The sequence below is a fragment of the Agelaius tricolor genome, unplaced genomic scaffold (genome assembly GCF_023055355.1).
Source record: "Agelaius tricolor isolate 1412-34295 unplaced genomic scaffold, bAgeTri1.0.p SCAF_24, whole genome shotgun sequence".
In the NCBI taxonomy this organism is placed as follows: domain Eukaryota; kingdom Metazoa; phylum Chordata; class Aves; order Passeriformes; family Icteridae; genus Agelaius; species Agelaius tricolor.
The window spans coordinates 8,766,278-8,787,511 of record NW_027269284.1 but is presented as its reverse complement, the minus strand read 5'-3'; the positions used below and the strand labels follow the sequence as shown (position 1 = coordinate 8,787,511).

At 41.6% G+C, this 21,234-nt stretch overlaps 2 protein-coding genes across 11 annotated transcripts in view; both read right to left on the bottom strand.

The window, feature by feature from the left end:
- AFAP1 (actin filament associated protein 1) overlaps window positions 1–9,036 on the bottom strand; it is a 111,601-nt gene extending 102,565 nt beyond the window's left edge. The window contains exon 1 of one of the 2 annotated variants that reach the window (XM_071447209.1): window positions 8,869–9,036. The gene's annotated coding sequence lies outside the window, so the exon portion shown is untranslated. The remainder of the gene's footprint in view (window positions 1–8,868) is intronic. The other variant, XM_071447210.1, reaches the window with a different exon arrangement.
- Window positions 9,037–19,220: 10,184 nt separating this feature from the next.
- The window catches only part of ABLIM2 (actin binding LIM protein family member 2), a 130,889-nt gene continuing 128,875 nt past the window's right edge, over window positions 19,221–21,234 (bottom strand). For all 9 annotated transcript variants that reach the window (XM_071447454.1, XM_071447457.1, XM_071447459.1 and 6 more), the window contains one exon: window positions 19,221–20,975. In XM_071447454.1, coding sequence (XP_071303555.1) covers window positions 20,862–20,975 — 114 coding nt within the window. In that variant the 3' untranslated portion in view covers window positions 19,221–20,861. The remainder of the gene's footprint in view (window positions 20,976–21,234) is intronic.

The following is a 21,234-nucleotide window of genomic DNA, read 5'->3' as shown; positions in this document are numbered from 1 at the left end:
AGAGTACTTTTCCTTTATTTGGTTGTTTTTCTTTAAAGCTGGTAGAAAACCCCAGAACAGCTGGGTTGTTTGTAAGAGTTGGTTTGTCAAGAAACCTAGAAAATGAAAAAATGACCCCAAATCTTGAAGATGGATTTCACCCTTTGCTCCCATAAAGTACAATAAACTTCAGGGCAATCTGAGTTTGCACTTATATCCTAGAGCCTGTGGGTGTGCTGACCATAAACCAGACTGGAATCCCAAGTGCAAGAACAGCAGAGCTAGTTCCATAATGCTTTAAAAGATGTTATTGTGGTAGAAAAAAAAAATTTTTGAAGGATTTAAAAAGGGTTGAGGAAGTCTAGAAATCTCCACACATCATACCTCTTCGAGGCAACTTTTGCTTTCCTCTGAATCTAATTATTATTTTAGTCACTTCTTTGGGACAGTCAGTCATTTGGGCTTTCCACACACCTCTACTAGCCCTTGGGTTGTAGAGACAGCTACTGTTTACAGACAAGCCTTCACTGCAACTTATTTTTTACACTCAGACCACTTTTAAAAGTTACATAGTTGGACTATAGGCAGGAAGACAGAAAAATGAGAGATCTGAACAGAATGAGGTCAAAGGGGGGACAGCTCTCAGCAAGATTTTCCACATATTCAAAATCGAGACTCAGTGTTTTGCAAACAACAATAAAGAGGAAGATCCAAAGGGATGCGAAGGAAATTGCTGTGTTGAGAGGCTGTGAGGCTCACTCAGACAGGAACAGTAGTCAAGTGGAGACTAATGGAAACTTGAGTCAGACTACAATTAACTGTTGCATTTTTGGCGCTTGTTGAATACAGTTTGCTCCAGATTAGCTCTGGAATAATGCTCAGGATGTGGCTGTCACAAGGTGAGGGTGTCTTGGTGGCCACAAGCTGCAGGGGTAGAGGCTAGAGCATGCTGAGCTGCACTCAATCCCACTGCCCTTGTCACTGACAAAAAGTTAAACAAGACTGCTCCCAAAACCAAGCCCTGAGGAACAGCACTCGTCATTCATTTACTTAAAGTCCAGTGCTTGCATAAACACTTTTCTAGGCTCCAGGGAAAGAAGACCAAGAAGCTGAAAAAAGCAAACCAAGGACAGCAGAAAGTCCCAGAGAAGATGAAAAGTTCACAAGCCACAGGAACAGGCAAATTTTCCCAGAGAGGGAACAACTCTTCCTTTCCCCAGAGGACACTTGTTTTGTTTATCTGAGGTTTTTGGTGTGTGCTTTCAGCTGTCTGCATGTTTGGGGGCTTGTTTTCATTAATTTCTGAAGTGAGAGACTTTCAGATATTTTGACTTCGGTTTGTTTTTTTAAGGTCTCAACTGTTTTTTTTTTCCTTTTAAGTGAAACCTTACTTGTTAAATATCCCTTTTTTCAGCAGAAATAGCTAACCTTGGAAATGGGATTGTTTTTGTAACCAGGTGGGGTCCCACCCATCTGCACTCAGCATTATTCATACTGGCCCTCATCCAGAATTTTCCCCAAGACTCTTCAGGGTGGATTTCATTCCTGTTAAGCTCAAAACAAAATGCTGTGGCCTGACCTAGCCCCTCATCTCCTCTCAGCTCTCCTGGTTCTTCCTGAAGGACGCACCATGCACCCATCATTGCCCCTCTAAGGAGACTCTCAGCTGTTCATGGTGCTAATGACAAACACATGGTGCAGACACAGGGCTCAGGCAAGGAGAAGAGTTCTGAATATTCTCAGAAGTTCTTCAGTCTGAATACCTTTTTTCCCCTTCCAAGAACCAGATCTTTTCATTTTCCAACAGGTATTCTTTTGATAATGTGTGTATTAAGAGAGCTTAGAATCACTGAGCTTCCTAACATTTTCAGGTATTTACTTTCTTCAGCCTGATCTCTTACAGCCAGTGACAAATCCAGTATTTCACTCCATTCCCTAGCATGGGCTGCATTACATGAATAAACCCCACTCTCCAAGGGGCAATTTCCTTCTGTTTGATCTATGCTGAGATGCAGCAGCATCAGAGTGGCCCCTCTGCAGCTCAGCTCCCAACCACCACTGCCATGGTGACATTGAGCAGCCCTGCTCCTTAACTCATCCCTCTGCCTTTTGCATGATCTGTCCTGTTTTCAACTCCATGGTTTCAGGGTTGAAACCATGTCTTTTTGTTTGGCCTGACCTGCAGCTGGTTTGCTGCATCCTCCTGAAGCAGGAGCCCCCAGACACAGGACTCAGCATCTCAGACCAAGTCCTGCGGGCAGCTTTCCCTCTCCTCCTCATCCTGCTGCAGAAATGGGACTGCTCATGGCTGTGGACTCCTCAAACCTCTCTACCAAGTGTTTGTGCATGGTGCCTGGCTGCAGGAACCAGAAGATGGAGAACAGGCAGTACAGTTTTGGGCAGGCTCCTTGCCCCTCAGGTTTGCTGGTCTGTGGGGCAGGGACCGAGCACTGCAGCCACTGCCCTGCCCAGTGCAGCAGCTGGGGCTATAAAACCTGTCAAAATGACACAGCACACACTGAGGAAAAACACAAAAGTAATTATTTCCATAACCAGCTAGCCAGTTCACGTGACTTCTTTTTTCCTGACAGAATAGATAACCTTTTGCTAAGTGTATTTCACATTTTATGTGCCTTTTCCTTGCACCTGCTCATTTCATATGGCATTTCAAACTTCCTTGCCCAGATCTGGTACCAAGATGGCTTCTGCCAAGAACTGGCTGGTTAAAAACCCCAGAAATTATAGATCACACCCTGCTGTTGGCCATTAACACTAGCAGTTTGAAGCTCAAGGCCTTAATCTTTTATTCAAAAGTATAACAGTACATTTATTTATCTATTAGCCTTTTTTCTCAAAAAACCTGTGTGACAAAGGCAGCTCTAACATATCACCTACACATCTTTATTTATCTATATACATGTACATCTTCATTTGTATATATCCCATACAAACATATCACCACCATGAAGGCAGCTAGAATTCCACATACAGTAGCAATTCTGCCTGTCCCCATTGCTTCTTGCTCTCCCATCTCCCTGTCAGCAAGGACTGTGCCTGCCAGCAAGTCAGGCATGAGGTGACAACCTGTCACTGTATTGAGCACAGGCAAGGAAAGCAAGAAAGTTTTATCTAGTGCAGATAGCAAGAAAAGGAGAGCAAAGGAATTTGAAAACAGCAATGAACTTGGTGTAACAATGAAAAATTGTAAGAACACAAAATGTTTTAAATTTTAGTAAAACTCCATAATCAGACCAAGGTAAATAGGGGAAACCAACCAACCAAGCAGAGAACAAACCAGCCATTTACAAGATGTTAAAAATGTTTTGCATGCTGAAAAGGGAGATGCTGCAACTGATCAGCTGCCCTTGGCTGCTACATTATGAACTTGCCTCTGGAAGAGACCTAGAGTAGCCCACAAAGGCACACATGATCCTACCAAAAAAAAAAAAAAATAGCAAACCACTTAATCTGAGAAAGCTTTGTTATTTCATATAAGAATCAGAGAGGTCTGAAAACACTTATTTATTCTGTAACATTTACCTGTGTAGAAAACACCTGAATTAATCTAACTGCATAAATGCCTTAGTAAAAATAATGCTGAGGGTTAGAATGGGACTGAAGAGCATTGCCTGAGAAATGTTGAAGCTGCAATTTACATACTTGTGAATGAGTTGCCAGTGCCATTGAAATGTAGTGAAAATCTCTTCCACTGCTTTACAACCATCATCTTTTATTAATCAGCCCAAAAGCACAGGCAAAAACAGAAATCTGCCTACAAAGCTGGCACATATGGGAAAAGCTCACTCCTGGCTGTTTTATTTTAAACAAACCCTACAGTAGCTCCCATTGTTTGTTTGTTTTTCCCCCCAGACTAGACAGCATGTGGCTTATGAGCCACACTGATAGATGTGATAAAGCTCCTGCCAGATCTGATTGATGATGGCACTAGGAAGTGCTGTGAAGGTCACAGTGTAATTCTCCCTTTGCAGCTGCTCCTGGCAAAAAATGGTACAGGAGAATAAAATCTGGATCCGCTAATTGCTAATAACAGGGAAATTCCGTCCTTACCTTGCCTTCTCCTCTCTTCCAGTTTCTAACAGGAATGCCATAAGCATGTGTAACCCATGAAAGACCAGATAAGTTTCCAAGACATACTTAAAGATCATTATTTGGACCAAAAAAAAAAAAAAAAAAAATCTATCCACAGCAACTGGCCAAATATTGAGCATTTATACTTTGAAGACAGTGCAGAGTAGTTTAGCATGAAAGCTGCACATAAAAGAGCTTTTACTATTTGCTCTTCTGCAAGACTGAGATAACATACCACTACATATTCCCTGTGAGAGAGTGCTATCTCTGATGATGTGAATATATGAACTAAGCTCCTTTCTCAAAGTCTATTCATTTTAAATGAACAAGGCAAGCATGCTCACTGGAAGTGGCTACTGGCAAGCCAGAGCATCAGCCACTCAAGTGGGACACCAAAATCATCTTTTCCATAGATGTTGAGATGTCATGAGGACACTGATAAGAGACTTTGGGGAATTCACAAGCATGATATAATGACAGTCCCCTAATGAATTATATATATTCAGTGTAAGTCATAGCAATTACCTCACATACAGTGTTGGATTTCTTGGGGGTAAGATGTTGTTATCTTTGAGACATCAGCTACATTACAGATTAAATTTGAAACCACTTGTGTACTCTTTTCTGGCACTCACCATTAATGGATGGAAATATTTTTATACAGCATTTTGTACTCACAAAGATTTTGGCACAGTAAGGCCATTACGAACATCTGTCTTAGAGAAAGAGTCTTTATCACTCAGCTCAAAACTACATAATGGCAGAGAGATCTTGGCAGCAGGCATCCCCTAGATAGTTAAAAAAATCCCACCACTATGTCACCATAAAAGGAATAATACATTGATTTTTTTTTTCCTGTTCCAGTTTAAGAAAGAGATTTAGAAAAGACACGTCTATCAGTTTGCTCCTTTTACTGCCAAACATACACAATCGATTTTTAAAATACCAATACATGTAAAGAGCAGTATCTATACAAGATCCAGCTGATTAAAAAAATCCTCTTAGGAGTTTCTTTCCTAGATTTCTTGATGAACACTGGCAAAATATAAAAGAGCTATTGATTTATCCTTTCCACAGCCTCCTGTATTCTCCAAGGCATACTTGGAGAGGTAACCACCAGCAGCTCATTTGGGCATTGCTGTGTTAAGGGTGCTCAGCACCTTTGGCAGTCAAACCTTTCTATGCACACTGAGCCATTGCTGACTTTTTGCTAGGATGGCAAAGGGGAAACCGATGGCAGTTTTGCCATTCAGGTTTTAATTACTTGCCATATCTCTGGAAAATAGAGATGATGTCCCAAAAGACTGTTACCTGCTATGAGATATCCCCCACTGCACATACCCAAGCTATGTGCCTGCAACATTATTCATTAACATTACTCACAGCAGCATGTCTTTCATGACCTGGAGAGTCAAGAATTAACTTCTGATCACAGAGTATCATAGAATAGTTTGGGTTTGGAGGGGCCCTAAAGATAATCAGATAGTAGAGAAAGAGCAATTGAATAGACACAAAATGTTTTAGAGCAGTGATGCACTACAAAAGGCAGACCTTCATGTGTGCATGGACAGGTTGGTGCAGTGAGACAGCTGTGCTGGTGCAACCCCTGCACTCTGAGCTCAGGCTCATCCCTGTGCCACTGCAGCCACATGCATTCCTACCTGCTCATTCTGTGCTGACAGACTGCTCTGGTATGGCTCCATGCAGACACTCCCCAAAAAGACACCTGGTATGGTCTTGGAAACTTAAATTGCTCTAAGGTCAGCTTGGGGTGCTTCATAGTAGGAAAACTAATTCCTAAAACTAATCCCTCCTAGACAACCCTTACAGATGGAGGAGTACATTCAAGATCTGTTTTTTTCAGTCCTTCACTGAAAGCTCAGAGTTCACAGTACCTGCAGTCCTCAGGCTGACTTGAACATTTCTATTAATCTTGATGGGTTTGACTATTAGGAGTTCAACTGTGAGCCTAAAAACACTTTACATTAGAAGTATAGTGATCTGGAATAACACATACTGAGTGTGTAACCCAGTCACCTGCCCAGCCCAGACAGTTTCTACACCAGATGAAACACTATTTGTCAATGAAGTGATGAGTAAGGGAAGTTAGAACCATACCAGTAGCTAGGTGTCATTCACACCTAAAACCAGTTGAACTGCACAGCTGGAAGGGATGCATAATTTTTTTGGAAAATTGCCACAGTATGCTTTACTATGACTAACCCATAACAGAACAGAGTAGACTAAGCTATACAGGAGTTTGGAGGTGCAAGTCTTTGCATCCCACCCTCCCACCTCAGCTGGAGATCTGCAAATGAATATAAAGTACATCTCTTCCTCCTCCTCCTCTTCCTCCTCAACCCCTCCTCAGGAAACAAAGAGCACAGCTTTGAACAAAGCAGTTAACCAGGAGGGCTCCTGGATACCACACTCCCCCTGACTGACCTATCAGACACAAAACTTTTGAAAATGCATGGAAATTAAATCAGTCGACTCCAGATAGCATCAACCAGCCCTGAACCGCTGGCTCTTTGTCCTGAGGCAGTGTCACAAGGGAGACTGCAGCAAGCAGCAGGGCAATACAATTCCTGGTCTTACAGCAAGTTGTCTTTGCACCACTGTAAGGAATTTGTCATACATGTACCAAACACAGTCTGTCCCACTGAGACTTCAATATTTGCTTTTGGGTTTTATGTGTCAGACAGTATCTCTTCAACTCTGAGAACTTCAGGAGAGAAAAAGGAAAATCATCCTTCACTAAGATTGTAAAATTTTGAAATTATGTAAGTGGTTGATCTATTGAAGTCTTGCATTTTACACTGTCCTCGTTGGCACTGCTTCAATACTTCAGATTTAACCCCACAGACCTTCCAAATCCCTTCAACTAAAAATCTACCCAAGCCACAGGAACACAATATAACACTTTGACTTTTGATGACAAATTTCCTAGGAAACACCAAACAGTGCCACATATCACCAAAGGCAGTGAGTATCTGCTCATTGTTCTGTTTGCCGGCTTGTCACTGCAATCACTGGCTAACACACAAAGAAAACTGTAGATCCTTCTTTTTCAAATCCATTTCAAATTCTTCTTAAACCCATGTGGGGCCCTATAGCCCCAGAAAGACGGGATACTCTCCCTCTTGCTCTCATGTAGCATTTGCTCTTCTTTTACACCAGTTCTAAAAGGAAAAATGGTTCGTTCAAAACAAGAAAGTAATTGTGCAGTTCTTCCCATGGAAACCACCAGGAGGCATAAGGGATGACGGAAAGGCACCAGGCGCCCATATCCGAGAGCACTGATGGATTGATCCATCTGGCTGCCAAGCTGCTCCCTTGTGCCCCTGCACCGACCATTCTCAGAAAGGCACACAAAAAAAGGTTCACAATACTATGATTTTCATGAAAGGAAAAGAGTGGCCCTGTAACACTCGGAGCAAACAGTAGCAGAGCACCTGCAAGGGCGAGACACTAGTTATGGAATAATCATTAATTGTTATGGATACCTCTGAGAACTGAACCAAGCCCTGCCACAACATTTTTTTCCCCTATGGAACAAAACAAAGAGCTGCACAAAGGACAGCAGAATCTGTCGCCTTAAGAAGCCTTAGACTGAAGTACATGATTTAATTGGATCTCTCTGCTTTTGAGATTTATCATTTCATAGTTGGACCTCAGCCGCAAACTTCAGTAATACAATAAACAGAACAGGCACAGGCACACCAAGTGTTTGCATCAAAATGATCATAAAGGAGATCCTCCAGAGAGGAAATGAGCTAAATGCTTCTCTGTTTCTCACATGTGCCTTGTCTTGCCTTTCAGTGTGCATTTACTCAGCTGCACTATCCTTTAGGGCAGGTGAATACCTGGGTTGCCGAGGGATGCCTGCCTGAACCCACTCACCTCCTGCCACTCCAGAGCTTTTAGCTTATGGAGCGACTCCTGCTTTTGGCAGTTTATCTGCCTCTTTTGCCGCCCATTATTTTCCTACCGCCTAAATCTTTGGCAAGTTTCCTCTAAGCCCTCTACACAAGACATATACCGCGCGTAGGACCGAGAAACTCGAGTTTCCAAAAAACCTCTCAGTGGAAGAAATCGAACCACGTCGCTGTGCCCGGTCCCCCCCAGCCTCCAATGGCAGGCTGCTCCTCAGCTCAACAGGAAATCAAGGAGGGGGTCGGCCCGGGAAGCCGAGGGGATGGATCTGGAAAGATGGTTCTGTTCGCCTGTGCCCTGACTGACTCCAGGACTGTAACATGATGCAATCTCTCGGCTATGATGAAACAGATCAAATGGCCCAGCCTGCGGGGAGACCACCTCAGCCCACCCCGCAAGGCAGAAAATAAGGAAGCTCGCAGCGGTACAAAGCAGCAGCGCGGCTGCGGGGCCGGTGCCTTTCCCGGGAAGGGATGCGAGTTTCGGGATGGCGGACAGACAGAGGGCTGCGTTCCGGAGGATCTCGGCCGGGCTCCTGCCCTTCCACAGCCCGGGCAGGGGCCGCCACCGCCCGATAACCGGGTTCCCTCCAGCTCTTTCCATGTGCTGCTCCCGGCCGAGAAAACGAGCGAGACTTTTTTTTTTTTTTCTATTTTTTTCAGCTTTTTTTTCCCCAGTAAACCCACAGCTTTCCTAGCACGGGGCTGCCGGGAGCAGCAACGGAGCAGCGGCTGAAAAAGCCCATTTCTGGATCCAGCCCTTTCCCTCCCTCTTCTTCCCTGCCGTGCTCCCTCTCCGCCCGCGGAGCTCGGCAGGGATGCTGCCCGGGGCGGGCGGCGGCGAGCGGGGCCGGAGCCCTCCTACCTTTGCGGCCGTCCTGCGGCGGCTGCCGGCACAAAGCGGCCGAGCGCGGCTCCTCCCGCGGCTCCTCCCGCAGCCCCGCTCTGCCGCGGAGCGCAGCCAGCGCCGCGCCGGCAGGGGACAGCGGGGAGGGGACAGCGGGGCGGGAGCAGCAGCCCGCTCCCACCGCCCCCGGGCCGGGCCCGCCCCGCGGGGAGGGGACAGCGCCGAGGCGGAGCCAGCGGAACAAAGGCGGGGGGGGCGGGCAGCAGCCCCGGCTGCGGGCAGGATGGGGCAGGTGTGCGCAGCAGCCCCCGGGCAGGATGGGTCAGGTGTGCGCAGCAGCCCCGGGTACGGGGCAGGATGGGGCAGGTGTGTGCAGCAGCCCCCGGGCAGGATGGGGCAGGTGTGCGCAGCAGCCCCCGGTGCGGGCAGGATGGGGCAGGTGTGCGCAGCAGCCCCCAGTGCGGGCAGGATGGGGCAGGTGTGCGCAGCAGCCCCCGGGTACGGGGCAGGATGGGGCAGGTGTGCACAGCAGCCCCGGGTACGGGCAGGATGGGGCAGGGGTGCGCAGCAGCCCCCGGTGCGGGCAGGATGGGGCAGGTGTGCGCAGCAGCCCCGGGTACGGGCAGGATGGGGCAGGTGTGCGCAGCAGTCTCGGATACGGGGCAGGATGAGGCAGGTGTGCACAGCAGCCCCCGGGCAGGATGAGGCAGGTGTGCGCAGCAGCCCCCGGTGCGGGCAGGATGGGGCAGGTGTGCACAGCAGCCCCGGGTACGGGGCAGGATGGGGCAGGGGTGCGCAGCAGCCCCCGGGTGCGGGGTAGGTGAGCCCAAGTGCTCCTTGCGAGGCAGATGCTGGCAGATCAAACCTGGGTTCTTGCCCCAGAGTAAAGCCTCCCTGGAGCCGGAGGCTTGTTCCCCGAGTAAAAGCTGGAATACTGAGATGCCACAGCGGGAGCCTCAGTGCAGCCCATGCCCTCCCCATTCCTGCCCAGGAGATGCTGTGACCTGAGCACTGAGCAGAAGAGGAATAACATGGATTTGGGGCATAACTAGCATGTCTGCATTTATCTAAAATTTAAGCTCTTTTGTTGAAATGGTGTAAAATCATGTACAAACCCAACACCTGGTTCTGTCATTTTAGTTTAGCTTAATATAAACCAGATCTAAATCAAAGTGAGACTTTTTGATTAAACTGAGACTTATATTGATTAAACCTGCAGGCTTCAGTTTGTAACAAAATTGCTGAGCCTGGGCAAACTTATAAGGGGCAACCTGAGTAAACATGTTCCAACTTTGAGATATCCAAATATATATATATATATAAATACATATAGATATTTATTTATTATTCTATATTTATATATATTTCTTTTCCTCCCTGTCCATGCAGAAACTGAAAATCTGAGGTCACAGAAGAATGTCACTCAAGGAAGAACACTAGTTAAGGCAACTCTGTCTTTAGTCCAGCTGGGTGTCAGAACTCCTTTAACTTCAGCCAGATGCACAAGTGTGCTCTTGTGAGAAATATTTGGGGAGCATTGGACATGCAAGTGCATAATTCTGTACAAGCTTGTAGCTTACTTTGTATCACAGAGTATGCAACTTGTTAAGCACCTTAAATTTTGATTAATAAAATTTGGGTTGTTCTGGCCAGGTTTAATGTGCTCTTCTGTCCTGTTTCATCATCCTCAGTCATTCCAAGAAGGTCATACCAAAGGTAACAGGTTTGACCAGGGAAAATTCTATTTAGTCAGCATGTACACTGTGTGGCCACTTAGGATATGCATGAGATCTCTGTAGCCCAAAACAGGAGAGCTGAATTCACAGCCCAGCGTTTTCAACAACTATTACTTAGCCTAAAAGCTCACTTTCAGCTGTTCTCTTTCTTGTATGCCTTTGGGTATGGGCAGGGAAGGACTTGCCTACTGGCTGAGCTATTCCAGCAGCAGCCTGCTCCTACCTGCCTTTTTGTATTCTAATTGTTGAGAGTTGGCAGGGAGGAGCCTTGGAGTACTTAGAAGTCGAGATTTTTCAGGCAATAGTAAATGCTTAGCTGGTCTTGAAAAAATTAAACCACAACTTCTCTTCTCCACGGTTCAATTGCTTGCAGCTATTGCTCTCTTTGAGCTATTTAATTTGTATCATGACCTGTAAAATATGATCTCTAGGGAGAACAATCCAGTACTTCGTTGTAAAAGCACAGCCCTTGGCTGCTGTGGCACATGCAGTACCATTGATTTGTATGCTTGCACTGAGCACTTCCATTATTTGCTGGCTTTACTGACTCTAGTTTTATTGTTTGGGGTTTTTTTTAATTTTAATGCGCACATCACATTAAGTAACACTTCAGCCTCTGCCTGCCATAAGACACTCTGGTCTGTAAACAGGGCACTTGGTTCTAGCAACACTTCAGAGTATTTCTTCCACAGAAATGTCCTGAAGAAGTTAGGAAGCTGATCAGCAGAGAAACACAGATCAGAGAAAGTCATCACAAGACCAGCAAGAAAATAGGCACTTTGTGCCCTCTGTCAGATATAAAAGTGAGATAACTTAAGGGTTTGTCCTTAGGCTGTTGGAGAGAGTGGTAAAGACTTCATGTCTTGTGGTGGTAATTCCATAGGGACTAAATAATGGGCTATCTGTCATAAAGACAATCATCAGACAGCACAAGCTGTTCCTCATGGACAAGCTCTCTCTCAGGCAGAAGGGCTCAAAAGAACTTTTTTCTTATTTGAATTTTTAGTTTTCACGATGCTACACTTCAAAATGGCATTACTCCCCCACTTTTTCATTTGTACATATGCATTCTATAAGCTGCTTCAGCTGCAAAATACAACTTAGTGATTCATTGAATTTCTTCCCCATGAATCTTTAATGACGCTACTTAAATACAAATTCTATTTTATAGAATTAAAAGAACAGCATATAATTCACCTAGAACACAATATCATCAAAATAAATCAAGTGATTCCTAAGGAATTGCTTGCAGGGAAACTGAAGTCACATCATTAATAGGAAATCTGAGGTCCACAGTAACTGTACGTCATACTTTGTACCCAATAAACTTCTTAAACTAATCATCTTTTAACACAAAGCAGCAGAAAGCAAATCTGTGGAAACGTCCCTATTTGAAATACATGTCCTCTAGCTTGAAAAAGTACTTTTTAGCTTTAAGACCAAATATTCATGCAGTGTTTCAAACTGTCTTTATTCTCAATAATTCATTATAAAGTTCTACTCTATCAAGGGTAACTTCATTACTGTAGAAATAATCTTCACAAGCTTTAGGCAGGACTCGGTGAAGCTTAGTCACAGGGATCCCCAGTCTTCCTATAATCTTCTTATCACTGGTTATCACAAAAGAAAAGAAAATAATCAGAGCAAAGAAAAATAAAACAATCAAGTAGTCCCAGCAGTAAGGTATCCAAATAGACTTGTTTACAAAACTGGGACTTGAACCATCAGATAATCTGTAGTGTGTTGAAACAGAGAAGTCATGACAATGACAGACCATATTTGTTATCTTTAGGATGTGCTTAAAGGAGTCATTTATGCATATTTTAAGGGTTTTTTTCCCCTTGGAAAATCAACATTGGATGAAATCTGAGAAACACAGTCATGAGAAAAAAAAATCTCCAACCATTTTTTTTTGTGATTTATGTCTTGCAAGGTACTCCAAGCAATTTGGATTTGGCTCACTTAAGTAATGTAAAAAGGCAGGAAAACAGTAGTTTAGGCATTTGGAAGTATGGGTCAGTTTTTAAAGATACACTCAATTCCACTTCAAATCTGCCTTGGACTGAGTCCATAACCTGACAACTCACTAGTCTAAGAGGCCCCAAAAACTCAGCAACATCCTGTTCTCAGCAACATCCTGAGAAAACAAGTGTAAGAAAACCTATTGCATGCTCTAAGTGATGACTGGTGTTCCCTGAAAGTCTGCTCAATACTTTTCAGTAAGACCTTTCAGGGTGACTGTACAAGGTTATGTTCATTATTTTCAGTACCTTAAAGTGAAATCAAAGCTGTGGGGAAAAGCCTGTGTGATACTTGGTATCAGACTGTAAAATAATTTGCCTCTTTGGATTGTTTTTTTCTTTTTCTTGGAAGGGGGGCTGAGCAGACAAAAAACCCAAAGACCTAGAATGGGCAAAATGTTGACTTCATGTGAGACCCCACACTGCCCTGTGCCACTGGTGTGTCAGGCAGGGCAGGGCAGGCTCAGCTGCCTCCTGATGTGTCCAAACTCCTGCCCTCATATTGTACTGCCAGGGGGGAATGGATGGTCTCAGGGAAGAGTGAAAAGCAGGCAAAAATCCTGTGCAGTCTGGGCTGTCAAGAGATGGAGTGACATTGCAGCAATTGCCACTCTCTTCAGTAAAACATATTGATGGCAGGATTTCAAAAGCAGGAGGCAAGTTATGCCTTTTTAGAAGAGAAATCTTCTTCTGTTACTTTGAAACCGTAATTTTTCAGTAAGGAAAACATCACTGTTTTTGAAGTTGTCTCAGATACCCAAGGCATTTACAGACTAGGAAAAAATGTATTTTACAAATAGAAAAAAAGTTCTTGATAAAGATAGGGTCTTTTGCCCTTGCTTATCATATACTGTGATCCCGTTACAGCAGAATCCATTGTTATTAAGAACCTAATAGCATCTTTTTTATTTTTTTAAAAGAGTATCATGAGTTATTTCTTCTTGGGCCCCACATAATTTCCAAGTCCACTGGGGGAAAAAGCAATTATATTTTAGATACACGTGAAAAATTTGTTTCAGGGATCTATAAGCTGAGTAGATACATGTCCCAAAAGGACTTATACAGCAGAAATGCCATTCACCCTTGTGCAAAAAGCAAATCTGAAAAAGTGTGCATTATAGAAACTTCAAGAGCAGGGATTGTGCTGCTTTTCTGCAATGCACAGGCCTCTCCTTACTCTCCACACAGGGAGGTCATCTGTGTAACAAAACTATCTGCAAATAAATTCACAGAGATGTAAATACCTCAAATTAGGTTCTTGATTTTGAATCAGGGCTAAAGAAGGAATATGTAAAAAAGGAGAACATACATTTTATAGAACCTTAATGTGCAGGTAAAAATAGTTACTTTCCACTTACATTCTTCTGTTTGAACTAAACATAGGCAAACAATCCTTCCCTGTGATTTCAGTTTTGGAAGAAATTCTGTATAACCTGACCTTTGCGCTCTGGTGCAGGTACGAACGCCAGTGATTTCAGTGGGATTAGCATTTAGTTACTGACATTTTCAAAATACTATGCTAACATCCTTTTATTAAATGCATATTAAACCCTCAGAATCACTGAAAAGTAGCTCTGTCTTTGGGTATTACTAACTTGAAAAAAAAAATCTTATTCTTGTAATTTTACTTCTTATAAATTTAAATTTTATATTAAAGATGAATACAATAGGGGAAGATTTCCTCTAAGTCTTGCTTTCTTGCCCCTGCTTTCTTTGAATTCAATCAACATTGGGCCAAAACTGGAATCTTATTGAAAGATAAATTTTAGCTTCTATTCTGTATTTGTCTCCTGTGCCATTTAAAATGGAGTAAATTATTTCAGTATTTTTGATTATTATATTATTTTTATTGCACTATAAAAATAATCAGTTATCATACTGAAAAAAGGTATTAAGACAAAAAAATGCAATTTGAATAATTTGATCCTTATACAGCAACTCATACAGTTCTCCTGGCACTTCCATCTGTCAAAAACTGTCAGATGAAAAATGTCTAGTATAAAATTGGGAAAAATTGTGGAGCTCAAAGTGTTTATGTTCCACATCCATAACTTGAGAGAATTTTTTTTTTAAAGTCTGACTAGCAAAATTGTCAAGTGACATGAAGGTTTTTAACCCTGTTCCTCAAATGAATTATTCCAGGTCAGAGCACTGAAAGGAAGTTCAGACAGACCATTAACAACCTCAGTTTGCTATCAATCATGGTGCTTTCTTAATTATCAGTTAATAGAAAAAAATTTATAGCCGTAGAAATAACAATGACTCATGTCAGAGTTCAGAATCGTGTCCACTTGTATGGAAAAAAACCTCCAGCAATTTGCAAGAGTGAGGTTAGGTCAAGCAAGGAATCAGCATAACGTAGGTTTTGTAGGTTTGTAAATAAAAAAAGTCATTCTCAGTTTTCTTCTTCCCTACCTCCCCCTCCACCCCCAAAAAACCCAAAAAAACCACAAAAAAAACAAAAACAAAAACAAAAAAACCCAAAAAAACCCCAAAAAAAACCAACCAAAAAAACCCCCAAAAAACAACCAAACCAAACCAACAAACAAACAAACCATATATATATATATATATATAGAGTGCTTGACATAACATGGCAAATAGGAAGCCTTTCTCTTGTCAGACCATTCCTGAACACAATGGGCTGAGAGACATTTGCAGAAGATTTGCAGAACTATCACTGGCAAAGAAAGGTTTTAGTCTCAAAAGAAATAAAACATACTGCAATTTTTAGTGGAGAGACAAGGTAGAGGATGTAATAAAAGAATGGATGATAGCAAATGGAAAAAACAGATCAACAGCAAATCATCCATGACACAAATGTAACTAGACTGAAAACCAGAAATCAACGGACTCCAGACTTGTAACAAAAGGTAAATACATAATAGCTGGGACACTAATGCCCAAATTGGGATACATTTACCTGTGTGGGACAGGATGCTTTTGCCTGGTTTTGTTTCCTCCTGACCCCTCTGGAGCTGCTGCTTGTCCAGACTGGCAGGGAAGGACTGGCAGGTCCCAACAGCCTGGGTGCTGCAGACATCTGTCCAAGCATTACAGACAAGGAACCTACCTGCTTACCTGTGGGCACAGATGTCAAACACCGAGGGGAAGGAAGAAAAATGTCCTAAATCATGAAAAGTAGCAGCATTTAGAACTAACTTCTCTGAGTGTAACTCACAGAGATGGTGGTTGTGAGGAGGGAGTAACAAGCTGCTGCAATAGCACAACAAATTGCAATTTGCTGGGGGTGCTTCATCACCTGGGAGTTAAACTACTGAGATCTTGCTTTTCATGGCCATGTACTTTGACTGAGTACCACCTTTTCTAACATGGCTTTTCACAGTCTAGAAAAAGTGAGAAGGGATGCAAAGACTCAAAAAGCCTGAGCCAGCTCCTCCTATGAGCCTTTAAGGATTTACCCATACCTCAGAGGCAGCTTGGATATGATAAGGGGATGCAAGCCTCAGTATAAATTTACATGTGCAAGAGAGTCACATCTGTCATTCTAAAATTAATAACAGCCATCTTTTTTTTTTTGAGATACTCAAGATATATGAAAAATGGTAGCCACAACTGTGACCCAGCAAGTAATCACATTGGTCAAAGGTCAGTTGAGGTCTTAGGAAGCTTATAAAATGATCCTGTCCTTTTTCTCACACACAAATCAAAGGGGCAGGAGAATACAAATATAAGGACACTCTGAAACTTATGCACCAGAGTTGAGTGCCAGACAGAAGTGCCTGGGATCTCATCCAGCTCATCTGCAAATAACAGAACAGCATTTTCCTGTAGATATGTGAAAAGGTTAGTAAAATAATTTGGTCTTAGTCACACACGGGAAATGTCAAATAGATGGCTTCTCAAAATCAAAATGTGGAATGTAAGACCAGGCATCTCTCTTGGTCTGAACCATATCTTTTTCCCTATGTAAAATCAGCCTTGCCTCAGAGGGTTATTAGATTCCAGGTACTATCTCACAACTATGCATTTTCTTGTTTCTGTAATTACAGGTTTCAGAGTTCTCCCCTGAACCATGAGGAGAAGAAATAGCAGAAGGTCAGACAAAAATGTCAAGTTCTTCTCAGACAGCATGCCTAGGCATTCCTAGCTGGAATTGTTGGTAAGATATTCCTTCAGCAACCACAAAACCCCACATATTCCTTTGTCTCAAAGACTGTGATGATGAAATGCTGTCTCTTTCATTGCTGAGTTTGAGACATGTCTTCTTTAAAATACATGAGGTGAGAATTAGGTCATACATAGGGCTGACATGAGCAGCTGAGACATACAGCTCAGATCCAAGAATGAAAATGAAGTCTCTGACAGAATTCCCCTGCTTCTTGTATACATATCAAAATAAGTTGCTCCAAGAGCTATATTGATCCTTTGGAGCTGCATATCCACATCCATACTTACAAAAATGCCGAAAGGCAGCATGTCCTTGAAAATAAGACTATAGAACAGTGACTTAATAACTCTAAAGAGCATTATCTGAAAAACAGCCTATGATTTGTTGAGACTCAGTTTTTTACTGCCAACACCAGACCACACTATCAGATGGAACATTCTGGCAAAGTCTTATCTCATTACTCTGAATGCCTTTTCAATTTCATAATCCTACATAAGATTAGCATATGGAACCCTATTAAAATAAACCTGAATATTTACTTCCCACGTCAGTCTATCCACATTTAATTAGACACTCAAAGTTCCTGAAAGAAAACAACATGCCTGAAATTCCAATTTGCAATTTTTAAACAGGGAAAACATAATAAGATTTTAGAAACAGGAATCTTGTATTCTCTGGTATACTACGGTTTATGGAGTTTAGGTGATGTACAGACAACTCAGCAGTGAAGTAAATTACAATGCTACTCACTTTATGGTCCTTTCACACTGGTACATTTAGCTGGTGCCAAATCCAGCACACAATATCATACTGTAAATGTGAATTTAGTTAGGCTGGAGAGCCTAACTGAATAGGTCACTGCACCATATGACAGTAGATGCTTTAAATATAGGGTGATACACTGGCATGTATCACGTGAAAAAATGAACAGCTTACCGAGCTGTGCCACCTTTGCACAAAACAGACCATTTCAAACTTCATGGAAATGAAATAAGGACACACAAGAGTACTTGTTCATCTAAAGTCAGCAAAGGTTTTGTGTATGGAAGCCAAAATTCCTTTTTGGTTTTGGCTGGTATTAGGAACGTAAGTTGATAAACTGACTGTCTTCTAAAACATTTTTGCGTGTTTGGCATTGAATGCATGCCTGTTTAGTGAATAGTATAATGAGCACAAAAAATTACTGTGTTAGGGAGTTTTGTGAGATCTGTGCAACTCAAAGTATTTTCCTGATTGCTGGAGAATGATTTGGTAACATGGTCTAGGAACTGCCAGTAGTTTTAAGACTGGTACTCTACCAATTGGTAAAAATTGGCTTATTTCCCTCAATTAATTCTATTAATTAATTAATAGAATTAATTTCATCCAAGATTAGGTAGCCTGCAATGTGTACTTCTGCAGAGGCATTGCCTTCTTATATTCAGTGGACAGGACTATGATAGGGGCAATTCATAAAAGGAAGCACAGAAGGATAAAGGAATTTGTCTGAAAATATAGAAAGAGGAAGGGGTACAACTCCTAATAGAGTTGGGCATTGTGGTAAGAACTGATGCTCATGAGCTAAAAACTCTAGATGGGGGTATGTAAAGCAAGAGTTGTACCTGATTTAGCTCAGGTAGGACAAGGACCTTCAAGAGACACTTTAAAGGCTTGACATTATAAAACATGAACTGTCTCAAAACAGTGAAAATGGGTCCAACAGCTCACACATGAGCTCACCATCCTCACTTGTCATCAGCCATACATCTGCTGGTGAATAAAACAATAGAGCAGCACAGAGCTGCCTGTGGTGCTCAGTAATGCACTTTTTCCTTACAGCATAGATAGAATCCTACACCAGTACAAAAGCTGTTGCGGTTAAGAAATTTTCAAATTATTTATGAAAATCCATACTGAACCTGATCTGCACTGATACATGGATTTCTTTGATCAACCTGAGATTTTCTTAATCACTCAGAAAATGCCTGTAATCCATATGATGTCCCAGGAACGTGTGGATGAGAAGAGTGGTCATTGCCAGTGTCAAAATTCCTCATAATAGTTCTCCAACCAATTGTTCTCCTGGATTTAGTTTTTCATAGTTGCAATGGACCCTGCTGCTCACATTTTACATTGGCCCATTTCAATGGGCTGCCAGTTTTCACAAAATAATGCAACAAGCTACTCTAGGTTGAAGAGCATTATGGATGTGGTCTAGATGTGACTGGGAGCTCTCAATTGAAACTGGCTAATGATTCCCTACACAGGCTGGTGGTTCTGTACATCACCAGTGAAGCAACTTCTGCTTGCTGAGCTGTGACAGCTGCTTGATTGTTTAAATCAAGACCAACTTTACAGTAACTTGACATTCAGAGGTACCCTCAATGCTCTCCTCGGTGAGCAAACAATGCAAATTAGATATTATTTACATTAATATAAGGGGAAGACCCTATCCAGAGCAGCAATATCATCTAAAAAATTATACACACATTAGCAAAGTCATTCCGTTATGTCTTTGTTTTAATGAATTTTTTTAAACATTTGTATCATCAGACAAAACATTTAGGTAATGAGAAAATATTTATTTCCAACAGCATGGACTTTGAAAGTTAGTTGGAAGAAGGCATGTTCAATGCTATGATTGTTCCAATGCTGGGTCAGTTGAAATAGTGTGTTGTAGTGCATATATTAACCAGTTACCTTAAGGAAATGCGAAAAGACATAGTGAACTAGGAGGTGAGTACAAACATCCAAGGCAGTAAAAATGCAGAATACTGACACATGGCTGAAAAATGTACTTTTTGTAATGCTCATTTAGTATCACAAAAAACTAGCAACTCACTTTAAAACATTCTTTGTCAGCAACCATACCTCTGACCAAATGAAACTATTAAATTTAATACAGTCTTTCAGCTGGAAGAGATATTAAGGTCTAACACTTATATCAAATGCTTAGATTTTGTTAGCTTTGCTTGTTATTTAAGATAGTTTCAAGGTACTGCACCAGTATCACATAGTTTGTTTTTTTCTCAAATTGACTTGTACAGAAACATGCAAATATTAATGCATGAGGGTTTTATGGATTTGATTCTAATTGTCTGTATTACTGATAGAGCACACCAAGCTTTTTTTTGTTACATTTTATGCTGAACTGTTCCATTTCCATTACCAAATGCCATCACAGTTCTCATGGCTTACTGTATAAAGATGGAAAGTTGAGAAAGTAAGAATGCCTTCACTTAGGACATATATTAATGAAAATAATTCTTTTATAGATAGATATATCTATCTACATAGTAATTAAGATTACATGGTATTTTATCAGCATGAAATGTAAAAAAACCATTCTTCAAACACCCCAGGCTAACAGGAAAACACAGTCAACTGGCACAATACACTCTTCAACCAGTTTTGTATAAGGCTTCAGTTTTCCTGATGAATGGAACTAAATCTTAGTAGGTCTGTATACATTTTAGTAATTATAACCGTTTTATGTCACAATATATTCTTAATAAAATAAAAACTCTGGTGTTGTAATTAAAGATAGCTAGTTACCTTCTAGAGAAATATGATCTTTTAAAGAGTACACTGTGTTTAAATATAAGAAGTAGAATTAAGGTGCTTCCATATTTCTGCTTTCATTCTTAAAAAGTACCACAGATAAACAATTGCAGTAATTGCTCGCAGATATGCTTTTCTTTGGCTTTTACCTTATTTTAATAGCATCTGATCCCCCGCTGGCAAATTTCTATAATAATTACTTACTTGGTTTTGTAAAAAATTGCATTATAAAACTGAATGGAATAAAATGTTGGATGCATTTCCTGTGTACAGCTACACTTTTTTCTCTTCCTTTCAGAATTTCCATTTGCATCAAGCAACAAATGCAAGCAACAATAAATTTAAAGCTAGATTTTTTTGCACATTGTAAACTGGGTAGGACCAGGAGTTACTGACAAAACCAGCTGGAAATGCAAGATTAGCAAATTCTCTGTATCCCAACACATTACCATCTAATCTGTCTTGTTTCCCCGACACATACTAACACAATGAAGCTGGACAATGGTTCAACAGCAAGTGCATGTGATAGTTCTGGCAAGACTATTTTTGTTTTGATTAAGCACATATTTGATCCGGGAGGGTTTAGAAAAGCAGGGCCTTTTTCTTCAGGTCATTCCGCTTCCAAAGTGCCAGACGATCAAATTCCTCAATACTCATTTTGAAGACTTCCTGGAACTCTTCAGGGGACAAATGCCTCTTGAAAATGAAAATACAAAAGATATCATTAAGCTTGTCTGTGCACAGGAATATTTCTGCCCTAAGTTTTAAAACACACCACAAAATAATGCATTAGGGTTTGCATTTAAATTCCAAAATTGTTTCTGGAAAAGACTGCATTGAAACCAAATGAGCTCAGAGTAGCTGGGAAATGAAATTATTGATGGCAGTAGTGACTTTTGAAAAAAAGTGATCTTTTTAATATAGTTCTAACTGAACAGAAGCTATGTTTTTTGGG